The sequence below is a fragment of the Sardina pilchardus genome, chromosome 5 (assembly GCF_963854185.1).
Source record: "Sardina pilchardus chromosome 5, fSarPil1.1, whole genome shotgun sequence".
In the NCBI taxonomy this organism is placed as follows: Eukaryota; Metazoa; Chordata; class Actinopteri; order Clupeiformes; family Clupeidae; genus Sardina; species Sardina pilchardus.
Genome location: NC_084998.1, coordinates 2,319,053 through 2,334,052, shown reverse-complemented (window position 1 = coordinate 2,334,052; position 15,000 = coordinate 2,319,053). Strand labels below are relative to the sequence as shown.

Genomic DNA, 15,000 nt, shown 5'->3' with positions numbered 1-15,000 from the left:
AGGCTACGTCAGGTTTAGGATACACAATTGACCACGTTTAGGCTACGTCAGGTTTAGGATACACAATCGATCACGTTTAGGCTACGTCAGGTTTAGGATACACAATTGACCATGTTTAGGCTACATCAGGTTTAGGATACACAATCGATCACGTTTAGGCTACGTCAGGTTTAGGATACACAATCGATCACGTTTAGGCTACGTCAGGTTTAGGATACACAATCGACCACGTTTAGGCTACGTCAGGTTTAGGATACACAATCGACCACGTTTAGGCTACGTCAGGTTTAGGACACACAATCGACCACGTTTAGGCTACGTCAGGTTTAGGACACACAATCTACCTAATAGTGACCATAACAGTGTTTCTAGGCTCAGTCAGGTTATAAGAATGTTACTTACACCTCCCCATTCACTTGAATAGGAAAAGAGCTGCACGAAATAACTGCCCAAAGTGAGAGGAGGGACTTGGGAAGGACTCTGGCACTGCACAGTGAATTATTACACAATTTATAACAATGTCCTCTGTGTGTGTGTGTGTGTGTGTGTAGACCTCACCAAAGCTTTCGACTCTGTCAATCGGCAGGCCCTCTGGAAAATCCTGTTAAAACGTGGATGCCCAGAAAGATACATCAGGATGCGAAGGCTCCTACTGTACATGACAACATGACAGCAGTTGTGCTCTGTAATGGCAGTGAGACTGAACCCTTCAGTGTTGAAACTGGTGTCAAACAAGGATGCATCATTGCCCCTACTCTCTTCATAGTCTTCATAGCGGCCATCCTCCATCTCACTGGACACAGTTTGCCAACTGGTGTCCAGATCATACACAGAACTGATGGCAAGCTGTTCAATCTGCACCGTTTCAAAGCCAAGTCCAAGCTTTCCTCCACATCCATCATGGAGCTGCAGTACGCGGACAACAATGCTATTGTAGCCCACACAGAAGACGACCTCCAGCAAACCTTAAATGCCTTTGCCAAGGCCTACAGACTACTTGGCCTAACAATGAACATCAAGAAGACCAAGGTTCTCCATCAGCCTTCACCGGACATCTCTGCACCCTCGCCAACCATAATGATTAATGGTGAACAGCTTGAAAATGTAGATCACTCTCCGTATCTAGGAAGCCACCTCTCCTCAAAGGCTGACATTGACAGTGAAATACACCACCGTATCTGCTGTGCTAGTGGAGCCTTTGCAAAGCTTCGCAAGAGAGTCTTTGAAAACCCTGATCTCCTTGCAAGAACAAAGCTGCTGGTGTACAAGGCAGTCATCTTACCAACACTTCTATATGGAGCAGAGACCTGGACCACCTACAGCCGACATTTAAGAGCGCTGGAATCCTACCACCAAAGGTGCCTACGTAAGATCTTGCATATCAGTTGGGAAGAGAGGCGGACAAACATCAACATATCATGAGATGGACAGGCCATGTAATACGCATGCCTGACACATGTCTCCCAAAGCAGGTCCTCTACTCTGAGCTCTCTGCTGGCAAGCGTGCACCTGGAGGACAGAAAAAGCGCTACAAGGACAACATCAGACACCAACCTGAAGAAATTCCATGTCAACATATCCAACTGGGAAGATTTAGCTGAGCACAGAACCACACGGAGAAACCGTCTACACACAGGTGCCACTCTACATGAGGACAATCTCCGACAGGCTGCTCAAATCAAGCGACCGCAAAGAAAGGAGAAAGTCACCACCAAACAGGCCCTTCCACACCCCACATCCAGTACCTGATACCCATGCCCACACTGCAGCAAAGTGTGGGGCTCCACAATTGGCCTCTTCAGCCATCTGAGGATCCACAAAAAGGACCCCCCAGGAGCAGGAGGACCATCATACTCGACACCGAGTGATCGCCGATGATGATGGTGATGGGGGGTGTGTGTGTGTGTGTGTATATATAACACTGTCCAAACCTTGTGAGGACCAAGCTTCAAGGACAAGGATTAAAGTCAAATGAGAGCATAATATCCACAGTGCAGTTATGAGATCGTCAGGTCATATTGTGGTGAGTACCAGAGGATGTGTGCAGTACTGGTGGTGTGACAGCAGGGGGCGGTGTGACGGGACAAGGGCATGTCTTACCTCCAGGCGTCCCGTGTCGGGCTGGAAGCCGCGGGCCGGATCCTCCGTGGTGACCCGGCACTGGATGGCAGAACCGTTGATCCGGATCTTGTCCTGTCGGATCCCCAGCTCTGGCAGACTGCGGCCCTCACACACACGCAGCTGGGCATGCACCAGGTCCACACTAGAGAGAGAGAGAGAGAGAGAGAAATAATCAAGCTACGATGCAGCTAATACAGCACGAGACCATTATCACGTTCTCACCTGGCTTGGGAACACCCGTACCAACCTCCACAAATAAACTGCACTTAAAACACCCATGTTGACAAGACTGCTACACTTCTGAAACCATTTGGTAAGCATCTCCCGCCCCCGTTGGAATTTGTGAGTCAATAGATCTGGAATTCACCTACAAAAAAGAATCTAAACCATCTCTGCACATATTCGGAGATCCGGGTGTTAAGCTAACTACCTATAGCAAGTTGCATTGCAAGGTAGCTCTGGAGTAGCAAAAATCTAAGCTTGCCGTCTTAACGTACCGCAGAGCACAGTACCCACTCAAAGGCAGAGGGCAAAATTGTACAGGATACATCACTAGATAGTACTGGATCTCAAAGATGGCAGCTTGAACCTTTTTGCAGACTCACTCCCAACTGCACAAATTGTGAAGGTCTGGGTGCTCCCAGGCTAAGAATCACCAGGTCCACAGTAAAGAAGAGAGAGAGAGAGAGAGAGAGAGAGAGAGAGAAAGTTTTACAGCTCCTTTATTCTACCTTTATCACGTATTATCTCAGAGAGAGAGACAGAGTGAAAGACAGAGAGAGAGACAAAGTGAAAGACAGAGAGAGAGTTACACCTCCTTTATTCTACCTTTATCACACATTACCTCAAGAACAGAGACAGACAGAGAGACAGACAGAGAGAGAGAGAGAGAGAGAGAGAGAGAGAGAGGAAGAGAGAGAGGAAGAGAGGAAGAGGTAGAGGACAGGCAGTTCTGTTGGTGCTGGTTCTTTTGTGTGTGCTAATTAGGCCTGCTAGGTTATCTGGGTTTCCACAGGCCTCTCTCCCACACACACACACACACACACACACACACACACAGACACCTCCCTGACGTGTGGCACAAACACAGACACACACACCCCTCCCAGACGTGTAGTCGTGACAAACAACCTCATCCATTCACTCTGTACGCGCACACATACACACACAGACACCACCTCCATCTATTCACCCTGCACACACAACCGCCATCTATTCACCCTGCACACATGGTCACTGCACCGACACACACACACACACACACACACACACCTCCCAGACGTGTAGTCGTGACAAACAACCTCATCCATTCACTCTGTACGCGCACACATACACACACAGACACCACCTCCATCTATTCACCCTGCACACAGTCACTGCACACACACACACAACCTCCATCTATTCACCCTGCACACAGTCACTGCACACACATACACACACACACACACAGTCACTGCACCGACACACACACACACACACACACACACACACACACACACACACACACACACACACACACACACACACACACACCTCCCAGACGTGTAGTCGTGACAAACAACCTCATCCATTCACTCTGTACGCACACACACACACACACCACCTCCATCTATTCACCCTGCACACACGGTCACTGCACCGACACACAACCATCTTTTCATCCTGCAGCCTACATACACACAAAGATACACATACACACATACTCAGTGTTGTCTGGTGTATAGGTTGGAATACAAGTGGTGTGGCTCCTTTAAAGAAGATGAGAGCAAGACTGAAGCTGGCAACTACAGAAGATAATCAGACTTGTGCTCTGTTGGGCTCTGAATAAAAAGCTGCAATTCCATGGAATGAAAACGGCATCTCACGGATAGCCAAACGAAGCAGTCGTAACGTTAGCCTAGCCTACTGCCTACTTCAGAACCTATGGGCTTCAGCTGTAACGTTAGCCTAGCCTACTGCCTACTTCGGAACCTATGGGCTTCAGCCGTAACGTTAGCCTAGCCTACTGCCTACTTCGGAACCTATGGGCTTCAGCCGTAACGTTAGCCTAGCCTACTGCCTACTTCGGAACCTATGGGCTTCAGCCGTAACGTTAGCCTAGCCTACTGCCTACTTCAGAACCTATGGGCTTCAGCTGTAACGTTAGCCTAGCCTACTGCCTACTTCAGAACCTATGGGCTTCAGCTGTAACGTTAGCCTAGCCTACTGCCTACTTCAGAACCTATGGGCTTCAGCTGTAACGTTAGCCTAGCCTACTGCCTACTTCAGAACCTATGGGCTGGCTGCAGCCGTTATGTTAGCCACATTACTTTCATACCTTCATGTAGCCTACATGTCCTTACTAATGAGGAACTATGCGAGGATTTAACACACTTAATTTAGCCTCAGGTCTCAGGCCTACAGTGATGGCATGGCGCGTAGTGCTGTGTGTTCAGCTGTAAAACACATACACTGTAACACACACACACACACACACACACACACACACACACACACACACACACACACACACACACACACACACACACACACACACACACACACACACACACACACACACACACACACACACACACACACACACACACACACACACACACACACACACACACACACACACACACACTTCATGTTATGAAAGGTTAAACAAAATCTAACTTCTCCTTGCATGACCTTATAAACATACAGCGTTTGTGTGCTGTGTGTGTGTGTGTGTGTGTGTGTTACAGCACTTTCTCTCTCTCTCTCTCTCACACACAGCAGTTGTGATGAGCAGAAAGATTCCCAGTGCACTTTGCAAACATCACAGAGGTAATGAGAGGGTTGGAGTGGCAGTTGGCAGTCTTCACACCCCCACACAGATAGAGGCCTCCTCCCACACTCTCTTCACTTCCACCTCTCCCTCTCTCCCTCTTTCCTCCTCCCCCTCTGTCTGCCACTCTCTCGCGCCATCTCTCGCTCTTTCTGCCACTCTCCATCTCTCTGTCTGTCTGTCATCATCTCTCTCTCTCTCCCTCATCTTTCTGTTTCCCTCTTCTTCTCCCTTTCACTCTCTCTGTCTCCTTTAACTTTGTTTTGCTCAGTCATTTTTTTATTTCCCAAATACTCCACAGTCATCGTCTATCTGAGAGACTTACATGAGCTGAGCTGCCTCCCCAGGACTCTCAGTCTGCCTTCTTCCCCAACTCTCTACACTCGCTCTCTCTCTCTTCTTCCACAACTCTCTTCACTCGCTCTCTCTCTTCTTCCCCAACTCTCTACACTCGCTCTCTCTCTCTTCTTCCACAACTCTCTTCACTCGCTCTCTCTCTTCTTCCCCAACTCTCTACACTCGCTCTCTCTCTCTCTCTCTTCTTCCCCAACTCTTCTCTCTTCTCTCTCTCTCCTTCCTCAACTCTCTTCACTCTCTCTCTCTTCTTCAACTCTCTTCACACTCTCTTTCTTTTCCCCAACTCCCCCCCCCCCCCTATCTGAGAGCGATCACTGTTAAGTGGTAGTGCATTACTAATGCAGCACATTACCGTCGCTTCACACAAATAGGAGTTCCAAGTCAGAACACCCGTTAAATCCATGTGTGCTACATGAGAACCTGGTTCTGCTAGGCAGAGTGACGCGTATTATTACATTGCATGTAAATGCAATGTACTGTTATCACTGTTCTTCTTCTTATTATATCTTCCGACCAAAATCAACGGTTAATGACGCTAAAACCACTGAACCGTTTCACGTCATTCAAACACTCATACAAAGGTCTTGTAACGGAGATTTGACGATTGTATTTTTCACATTTGTGAACTTTATACTTTTTGAGATATTTACGATAAAAGAATTAAACCCTCCCATAGACTTAACATTGAGACGCCGTGGCGGCAAAGATTAACTGTTACGTCAGTGCTCAGCTGTCAGTAATCAAGGATCTTTGATCCAAGGCTAAACCTGAATGTCATGTCTAGGCTAGCCTACTCAACAGTTATGAAAACATTCTACCATGCCACATCAGCTGTAAATCAGGACGTTATCGTCTTGTCTCCCTGTTAGGCTACTCCTTACTTGATTTGTTTATCGTTACGGTTTGCTCTTGGTAACGTTATCAACAGCTAAAGACAATCTAACCTAACGTCAACGTAAACACAACGTAAACACACTGCATTGCTATCATTTTCACGTCTGTTGAGATTGTATTCCGTATTCCAATGGTGTCTACTTTTAACCTGCATTAGTGTAGACATGAAGGCTATGCTATCCTACCAGTCGTTTCACTGTAGGCTACTAAAGTGTCAGCTCTTGCAACTCGTTTGAAGTTGGCAACCTCATTTCAGTCTTCTAAATTCTAATAAATGAAGAGTTATTTTCCAAAATAGCCTATACCACAATTTTGATGCATTTTCTTAAATCACTTTTTATGTGACTTTCCAAGTAATATGAGTGGAATTGTAATTGGGTTATTGTTATTTATCTATTCTTCTGTGTAGCCTAGTTGTCTTTTTAACTACAGGCCTAATACAATGTTTTACACAGTCAGCAACCTTTTTGCATTTACATGCAATGGTAATTCCTTCCATGGAATTACATTTTCTAGTTAAAACCTACTCTCATCATTAAGCTGAGAGGGTATTAGAACCCTACATCATTTAGAGGGTAGTAGAACCCTACATCATTTAAAGGGTTTTAGAACCCTACATCATTTAGAGGGTAGTAGAACCCTACATCATTTAGCTGACAGTGTATTAGAACCCTACATCATTTAGAGAGTAGTAGAACCCTACATCATTTAGCTGACAGTGTATTAGAACCCTACATCATTTAGAGGGTAGTAGAACCGTACGGGCTCATCAAGGGAACACTATTTAGCTGAGAGGGTGATTCCCACACTCGGCAATGGAGGGGGTGGCCATTCGACTCTTCGACTCAGTCTGCATGTCTCACTCTCTCTCTCTCTCTCTCTCTCTCTCTCTCTCCTTCTCTCTCTTTCTCTCTCCATCCCTCTCATACCTCTCCCTCAATCCTTCTCCAGGTCCCGGTCCAAATCCCCCCTGACCCAAAATCCAATCCGTTTCAGGGCCAATCAGATTAATCCATCATCCAATCTCCACACATGATTGGTCGCCATGCCTTCCAGCTGAGCAGCTGATTGGCTGACAGGGACAAATGTGGGCGTGAGCAGGTGTGCCCAGGCTGATGGATGTGTGCGCACTCCTCCCATACATCATCACTACTGTACATGGCTCTCCCCAACCTACACACACACACACACACACAGAGAGGATGTGGACCCCCAGACAACAGACACACGGGAGAGCGCTCGCTCTATTTCTCTCCCTCTCACACACACACACACACACAGGCAGCATATCAGCCAGATATGACAGACTAACAGAAGGGCTCTCAAACACACACACAGTCAGGCAGAGATAACAGGCGTGTGGAAGGGCTTCTGTTAACCTTGTTTGCCATATGAGGCCATCTATTATCCCAGAGTGGTGGAGACAGCGCCATGACAAGGGACACACACACACACACACACACACACACACACACACACACACACACACACACACACACACACACACACACACACACACACACACACACACACACACACACACACACACACACACACACACACACACACACACACACAAAAATAGTCTCTTTCAAATATAGACATAAAGAAACAGACAACAAGATAAAAACACAACAAAAAAACATAAGACAGACAGACACACACACTCAAGGGATATATTTTGACAGACACACACAAACAAAACACACACACACAAAAATAAACTAGAAATGCAATTCCAAGGAATTACCAGTGCATGAAAATGCAAAAATAGATAGATAATGTAGATATGGTTACTAAGGTGTAGCTAGGGTAAACATGGTGGTTGCATAGTTTACAGAGAGTTGATAGTGTGAAGGTAGACAGTTTAAAGATGAAACACTCCAGTTCTAACTTAACTAATGATTTCTATTCATGTTAAAATGTTGATTAGCTAACTTAGCTAATGATTTCTAGCAGTTACGCTAAAAATGCTTATTATGCTAGCAATGCTAACTTTACTAACAATGCTAACCAGGTTGATTAGCTAACTTAACCGATGATTTCTAGCAGTAATGCTAAAAATGTTAACTATGCTAAATTTGGTAACAATGCTAACCAGGTTGATTAGCTAACTTAGTTGATGATTTTTTGCAGTTATGCTAAAAATGCTAACTATGCTAACAATGTTAACTATGCTAACCATGCTAACTAGCTAACTTGCTATTGAGGACTTTTATTTTGAAACATTTGTTGCTAGGGTATCCATGGTGGCCACTATCAGGAAACAAGAAGTTACTGCAGTATAATCATGTTGGTTGCTATGGAAACGGTCATAAACACTTAATTTTAATGGTTGCTATGTTGGTTGCTAGGTACATGGAGGTTTCATGTAGTTGACTGGAGGCATAGTGGATGATAACTGACAGTTGGAATGGTTGAACAGTTCAATAGTTGAGTAGTTTCAGTGGTTAAATGATTTAATAATGTATTATTGCAGTGAGGACCTTTATTTTGAAACAGTTGTGGACAGAGGAAGTAGTGAAACAGGATCTGTAGTCTTAATGAGATTGTATGCTTAAAGCCTGAGACAGAAGGTGCCTCTCATATAGCGTTTACGCGTCCTCTCTCGCTCCTCACTGATCTACATAAAGAATGATGGAGCGGCAACAATGGGATAGTCTAGTCTTCTTCTATCTTTCTTTATGTAGATCATTGAGGATCGAGGAGCGAGGGAGGACATATAAACGCTGCTTGAGAGGGACCCACAGTAAATACTTTAAAAGTTGTATGTAGATAGTCTAATTAATGTTGATAGACAGAATGTTTAATGGATGTTGATAGGCAGATTGTTTAATAGATATTGATTGACAGTTTAATGGGTGGATGAGTGAATGGTCTGAAGAAGATATATGGATAGAAGGTTGGATGGAATGTGCCTTATATTCTTGTTAAGAGAGACACTGATACAGCTCTCTGAGAGTAGTTGATACAGGTGTAATCAATTTAACTGGCTAGTCTGAGACAGAGTAAATAATTTAAAAGTTGAATGTAGATAGTCTAATTAATGTTGATAGACAGAGAGTTTAATGGATGTTGATAGGCAGATTGTTTAATAGATGTTGATAGACAGTTTAATGGGTGGATGAGTGAATGGTCTGAAGAAGATGAATGGATAGAAAGTTGGATGGAATGTGCCTTATATTCTTGTAGAGTGGAGAGACACAGCTCTCTACTGGGAGTAGTGGATACAGATACAGATACAGGTGTAATCAATTTAACTGGCTAGTCTTAAGAGAGCCAGCCTGAGACAGAGTAGATTGTTTAAAAGTTGAATGTAGAGCGTCTAATTGATGTTGATAGGCAGACTGTTTAGAATGGGTGGATGAGTGAATGGTTTGAAGAAGATGAATGGATATAAAGTTGAATGGAATTAGGAGGACTTATTACAGTGCATGAAAATGCACTGTACTGTTCTTCCTATGCTTCTTCTTCTTATTATTATTCCGCTGATCAAATTCATTTTTTCTATTCAGCTTGAACCGTTTAACTTAGAAACTTAATTCAAACGTTGCAACGTAGGTCTTCAATAGGGGCATGCTGCTAAGTATTTTTCAACTTTGTAACTTTTATACTTTTTAAACTATAAATTAAAAACTATTACAAATTTCCCCATAGACTTAACATTGGCCTCTATGACATCACAGTCGGGTCGTTAAGCAATTAGAATCTTATGCCAGGTGGCCAGCCCCACCTGCAGCAGCTCTCTCTCTCTCTCAGGCTTTAAGGATACAATCTCTCTGTGAAGACTACATATCCTGTTAACTGTTTCCTCTTTCCACAACTGTTTAAAAATAAAAGTCCTCACTGCAATAATACACTATTTAATCATTTAACCATTTAAACTACTCAACTATTTAACTGTTCAACCATTCCAACTGTCAGTTATCATCAACTATGCCTCCAGTCAACTACATGAGACCTCCATGTACCTAGCAACCAACATAGCAACCATTAAAATTAAGCGTTTATGACTGTTTCCATAGCAACCAACAGGATTTTACTACAGTAACTTCTTTATTCCTGATAGTGGCAGCCATGGATACCCTATCAACAAATGTTTCAAAATAGAAGTCCTCAGTAGCAAGTTAGCTAGTTAGCATAGTTAGCATTGTTAGCATAGTAAGCATTTTAGCATAGCTGCTAGAAATGATTAGCTAAGTTAGCTAATCAACCTAGTTAGCATGGTTAGCATAGTTAGCATTGTTAGCATAGTTAGCATTTTTAACATAGCTGCTAGAAATTATTAGCTAAGTTAGCTAATCAACCTAGTTAGCATTGTTAACATAGTTAGCATTGTTAACATAGTTAGCATTGTTAGGATAACTGTTAGAAATGATTAGCTAAGTTAGCTAATCAACCTGGTTAGCATAGTTAGCATTTTTAACATTACTGATAGAAATAATTAGCTAGGTTAGCTAATCAACCTGGTTAACATTGTTAGCATAGTTAACATTGTTAGCATTTTTACCATAACTGTTAGAAATCATTAGCTAAGTAAACCAATCAACCTGGTTATCATTGTTAACATAGTTAGATAACATTTTAACATACCTTTTAGAAATCATTAGTTAAGTTACAACTGGAATGTTTAAGCTTTAAACTGTCTACCTTCACACATCAACTCTCTTTAAACTATGCAACGACCATGTTTACCCTAGCTACACCTTAGTAACCATATCTACATTATCTATCTATACATTTTTGCATTTTCATGCACTGGTAATTCCTTGGAATTGCATTTCTAGTTTTGATACTGTTGTGCGCAGAGGATACAGGGGAACAGAATATGTAGTCTTCAGAGAGGAGCCTGAGAGAAACTGACAGTTGGTGCCCAGGTGGCTGACCAGCTGGGGTAACATTCTAATTGCTGCCGTGATGTCATAATGAGCCATGTTAAGTCTATGGGGGAAATTGTAATAGTTTTTAACTAATAGTTTAAAAAGTATAAAAGTTACAAAGTTGAAAAATACAAAGCCCACATCGCGTAAGTAAGACCTACGCGTCAACATTTGAATGGAGTTTCTACGTTAAGCGGTTGAAGCTGAATTGCGTGCGTTAGAAGAAGAACTAGAAATGCAATTCCAAGGAATTACCAGTGCATGAAAATGCAAAAATAGATAGATAATGTAGATATGGTTACTAAGGTGTAGCTAGGGTAAACATGGTGGTTGCATAGTTTACAGAGAGTTGATAGTGTGAAGGTAGACAGTTTAAAGATGAAACATTCCAGTTCTAACTTAACTAATGATTTCTATTCATGTTAAAATGTTGATTAGCTAACTTAGCTAATGATTTCTAGCAGTTACGTTAAAAATGCTAATTATGCTAGCAATGCTAACTTTACTAACAATGCTAACCAGGTTGATTAGCTAACTTAACCGATGATTTCTAGCAGTAATGCTAAAAATGCTAACTATGCTAACAATGCTAAATTTGCTAACAATGCTAACCAGGTTGATTAGCTAACTTAGTTGATGATTTTTTGCAGTTATGCTAAAAATGCTAACAATGCTAACTATGCTAACCATGCAAACTAGCTAACTTGCTAGTGAGGACTTTTATTTTGAAACATTTGTTGCTAGGGTATCCATGGTGGCCACTATCAGGAAACAAGAAGTTACTGCAGTATAATCATGTTGGTTGCTATGGAAACAGTCATAAACACTTAATTTTAATGGTTGCTATGTTGGTTGTTAGGTACATGGAGGTTTCATTTAGTTGACTGGAGGCATAGTGGACCTCTCAAATAGGAAACAATTCATCACGCTAAAAGGCTTCAAGTCCATCACAGCAGCAGTTAACCACGGTGTCCCCCAGGGGTCTGTCCTCGGCCCAATTCTCTTCACCATCTACATGCTCCCCCTTGGACAGATAATCCGTCAACATGGACTCAGCTTTCACTGCTATGCGGACGACACCCAGTTGTATATCAGCACAAAACCCTCTTCCCAGCTTCCACCCCTGCAACTCAACAACTGCCTGCAGGAAATTAAAAACTGGATGACCTCTAACCTCCTAAAACTAAACAGCAGCAAAACAGAGCTCATGGTGGTGGCTCCAGCACCACTGCTTAAGAAGGTTGGAGATCTTGCCCTGGTCATAGATGGCTGTTCCACCTCCCTATCACCAGAGGCGCGGAATCTGGGTGTTATCATCGACCCCACCCTCTCATTCCGGTCTCACATCAAGAACATCACCAAATCTGCCTTCTTCCACCTGCGCAACATCTCAAGACTCCGGCCATCACTATCCGACTCAGTTACTGAGACTCTCATCCACTCATTCATCACCTCCCGCCTGGACTACTGTAATGGTGTTCTGTCTGGGCTGCCTAGTAAGGCCCTGGACAGATTGCAGTATGTCCAGAACTCAGCTGCCAGGGTGCTAACTCACACCAAGCCCTGGCAGCACATCACCCCCATACTCAAGAAACTCCTCTGGCTCCCTGTCAAAGCACGCATCACATACAAAATCCTCCTCCTCACGTACAAATCACTACACTCACTGGCACCCAAGTACATTACTGATCTCCTCCACCCCTACTCCCAATCACGGTCCCTGCGCTCCACAGGCAAGGATCTACTCACCATTCCCCGCACCAAACTAAAGACCTTTGGTGATAGGGCCTTCTGCGTAACTGCCCCTACCCTATGGAACAACCTACCATCTCCCATCCGTTCTGCCACCTCCCTGTCAATGTTCAAAAAGCACCTGAAAACACACCTCTTCTCTCTGACCTACCCCTCTTAGCCCCCCACCCCCTCCCACCCTCCCCACTCCTACTCTTGTTAAGCGACCTTGAGTATCTTGAAAGGCGCTATATAAATGTAATTTATTATTATTATTATTATTATTATTATTATAACTGACAGTTGGAATGGTTGAACAGTTCAATAGTTGAGTAGTTTCAATGGTTAAATGATTTAATAGTGTATTATTGCAGTGAGGACCTTTATTTTGAAACAGTTGTGGACAGAGGAAGTAGTGAAACAGGATCTGTAGTCTTAATGAGATTGTATGCTTAAAGCCTGAGACAGAAGGTGCCTCTCATAGCGTTTACGCGTCCTCTCTCGCTCCTCACTGATCTACATAAAGAATGATGGAGCGGCAACAATGGGATAGTCTAGCCCTTCTTCTATCTTTCTTTATGTAGATCATTGAGGATCGAGGAGCGAGGGAGGACATATAAACGCTGCTTGAGAGGGACCCACAGTAAATACTTTAAGAGTTGTATGTAGATAGTCTAATTAATGTTGATAGACAGAATGTTTAATGGATGTTGATAGGCAGATTGTTTAATAGATATTGATTGACAGTTTAATGGGTGGATGAGTGAATGGTCTGAAGAAGATGAATGGATAGAAGGTTGGATGGAATGTGCCTTATAAGGCTCGTTCACACCAAGAACGATAACGATAACGATAACTATAAACAAATATCGCTCTCGTTAATATGAATGACAACGTTCACACCTAAACTATAACGATAACGACATGAAGAACGATATCGTTGTTGATCACTTTCAGAGCGATTTTGAGAACGATAAAAAGCTAACAGCCAATCAGAACCCATAGTATTCTAGCCATCACATTCAACATGAGGAGAGACACTTCTTATCGTTGGCCAGTGTGGACGCTTTTATCGGTATCGTTATAGTTATAGTTATCGTTATCGTTCTTGGTGTGAACGAGCCTATATTCTTGTTAAGAGAGACACTGATACAGCTCTCTGAGAGTAGTTGACACGGGTGTAATCAATTTAACTGGCTAGTCTTAAGAGAGCCAGAGTACTCTTAAAGCCTGAGACAGAGTAAATAATTTAAAAGTTGAATGTAGATAGTCTAATTAATGTTGATAGACAGAGAGTTTAATGGATGTTGATAGACAGATTGTTTAATAGATGTTGATAGACAGTTTAATGGGTGGATGAGTGAATGGTCTGAAGAAGATGAATGGATAGAATGTTAGATGGAATGTGCCTTATATTCTTGTAGAATGGAGAGACACAGCTCTCTACTGAGAGTAGTGGATACAGATACAGGTGTAATCAATTTAACTGGCTAGTCTTAAGAGAGCCAGCCTGAGACAGAGTAGATTGTTTAAAAGTTCAATGTAGAGCGTCTAATTGATGTTGTTGATATGCAGACTGTTTAGAATGGGTGGATGAGTGAATGGTTTGAAGAAGATGAATGGATATAAAGTTGGATGGAATTAGGAGGACTTATTTTGATACTGTTGTGCGCAGAGGATACAGGGGAACAGAATATGTAGTCTTCAGAGAGGAGCCTGAGAGAAACTGACAGTTGGTGCCCAGGTGGCTGACCAGCTGGGGTAACATTCTAATTGCTGCCGTGATGTCATAATGAGCAATGTTAAGTCTATGGGGAAATTGTTAATAGTTTTTAATTTATAGTTTAAAAAGTATAAAAGTTACAAAGTTAAAAAATACATTGCGCTGATGTCCTAAGTAAGACCTTCGTAACACAGTTTGAATGAAGTTTCTACGTTAAACGGTTCAAGCTGAATTGCGTGCGTTAGAAGAAGAATAATAAGAAGTAGAAGAAGAAGCCTAGGGATAACAGTACAGTGCATTTTCATGCACTGTAATAATAAGAAGAAGAAGAAGAAGAAGAAGACCGAGGAAGAACAGTACAGTGCATTTTCATGCACTGTAATAAATAAATAAACAGACAAACAGACAGACACACACACAAGAACCATACCACAGACACTTGTAAGACAGGCACAAAAACATTATACAGACAAAGGGAA

At 42.8% G+C, this 15,000-nt stretch overlaps 1 protein-coding gene across 1 annotated transcript in view; it reads right to left on the bottom strand.

The window, feature by feature from the left end:
- The window catches only part of pcxa (pyruvate carboxylase a), a gene marked incomplete in the record, with an annotated part of 112,029 nt that overhangs the window by 33,666 nt on the left and 63,363 nt on the right, over positions 1 to 15,000 (bottom strand). Inside the window, 1 exon segment of the mRNA XM_062535970.1 lies at positions 2,101 to 2,263. Within this exon segment, the coding sequence (XP_062391954.1) occupies positions 2,101 to 2,263 (163 nt within the window).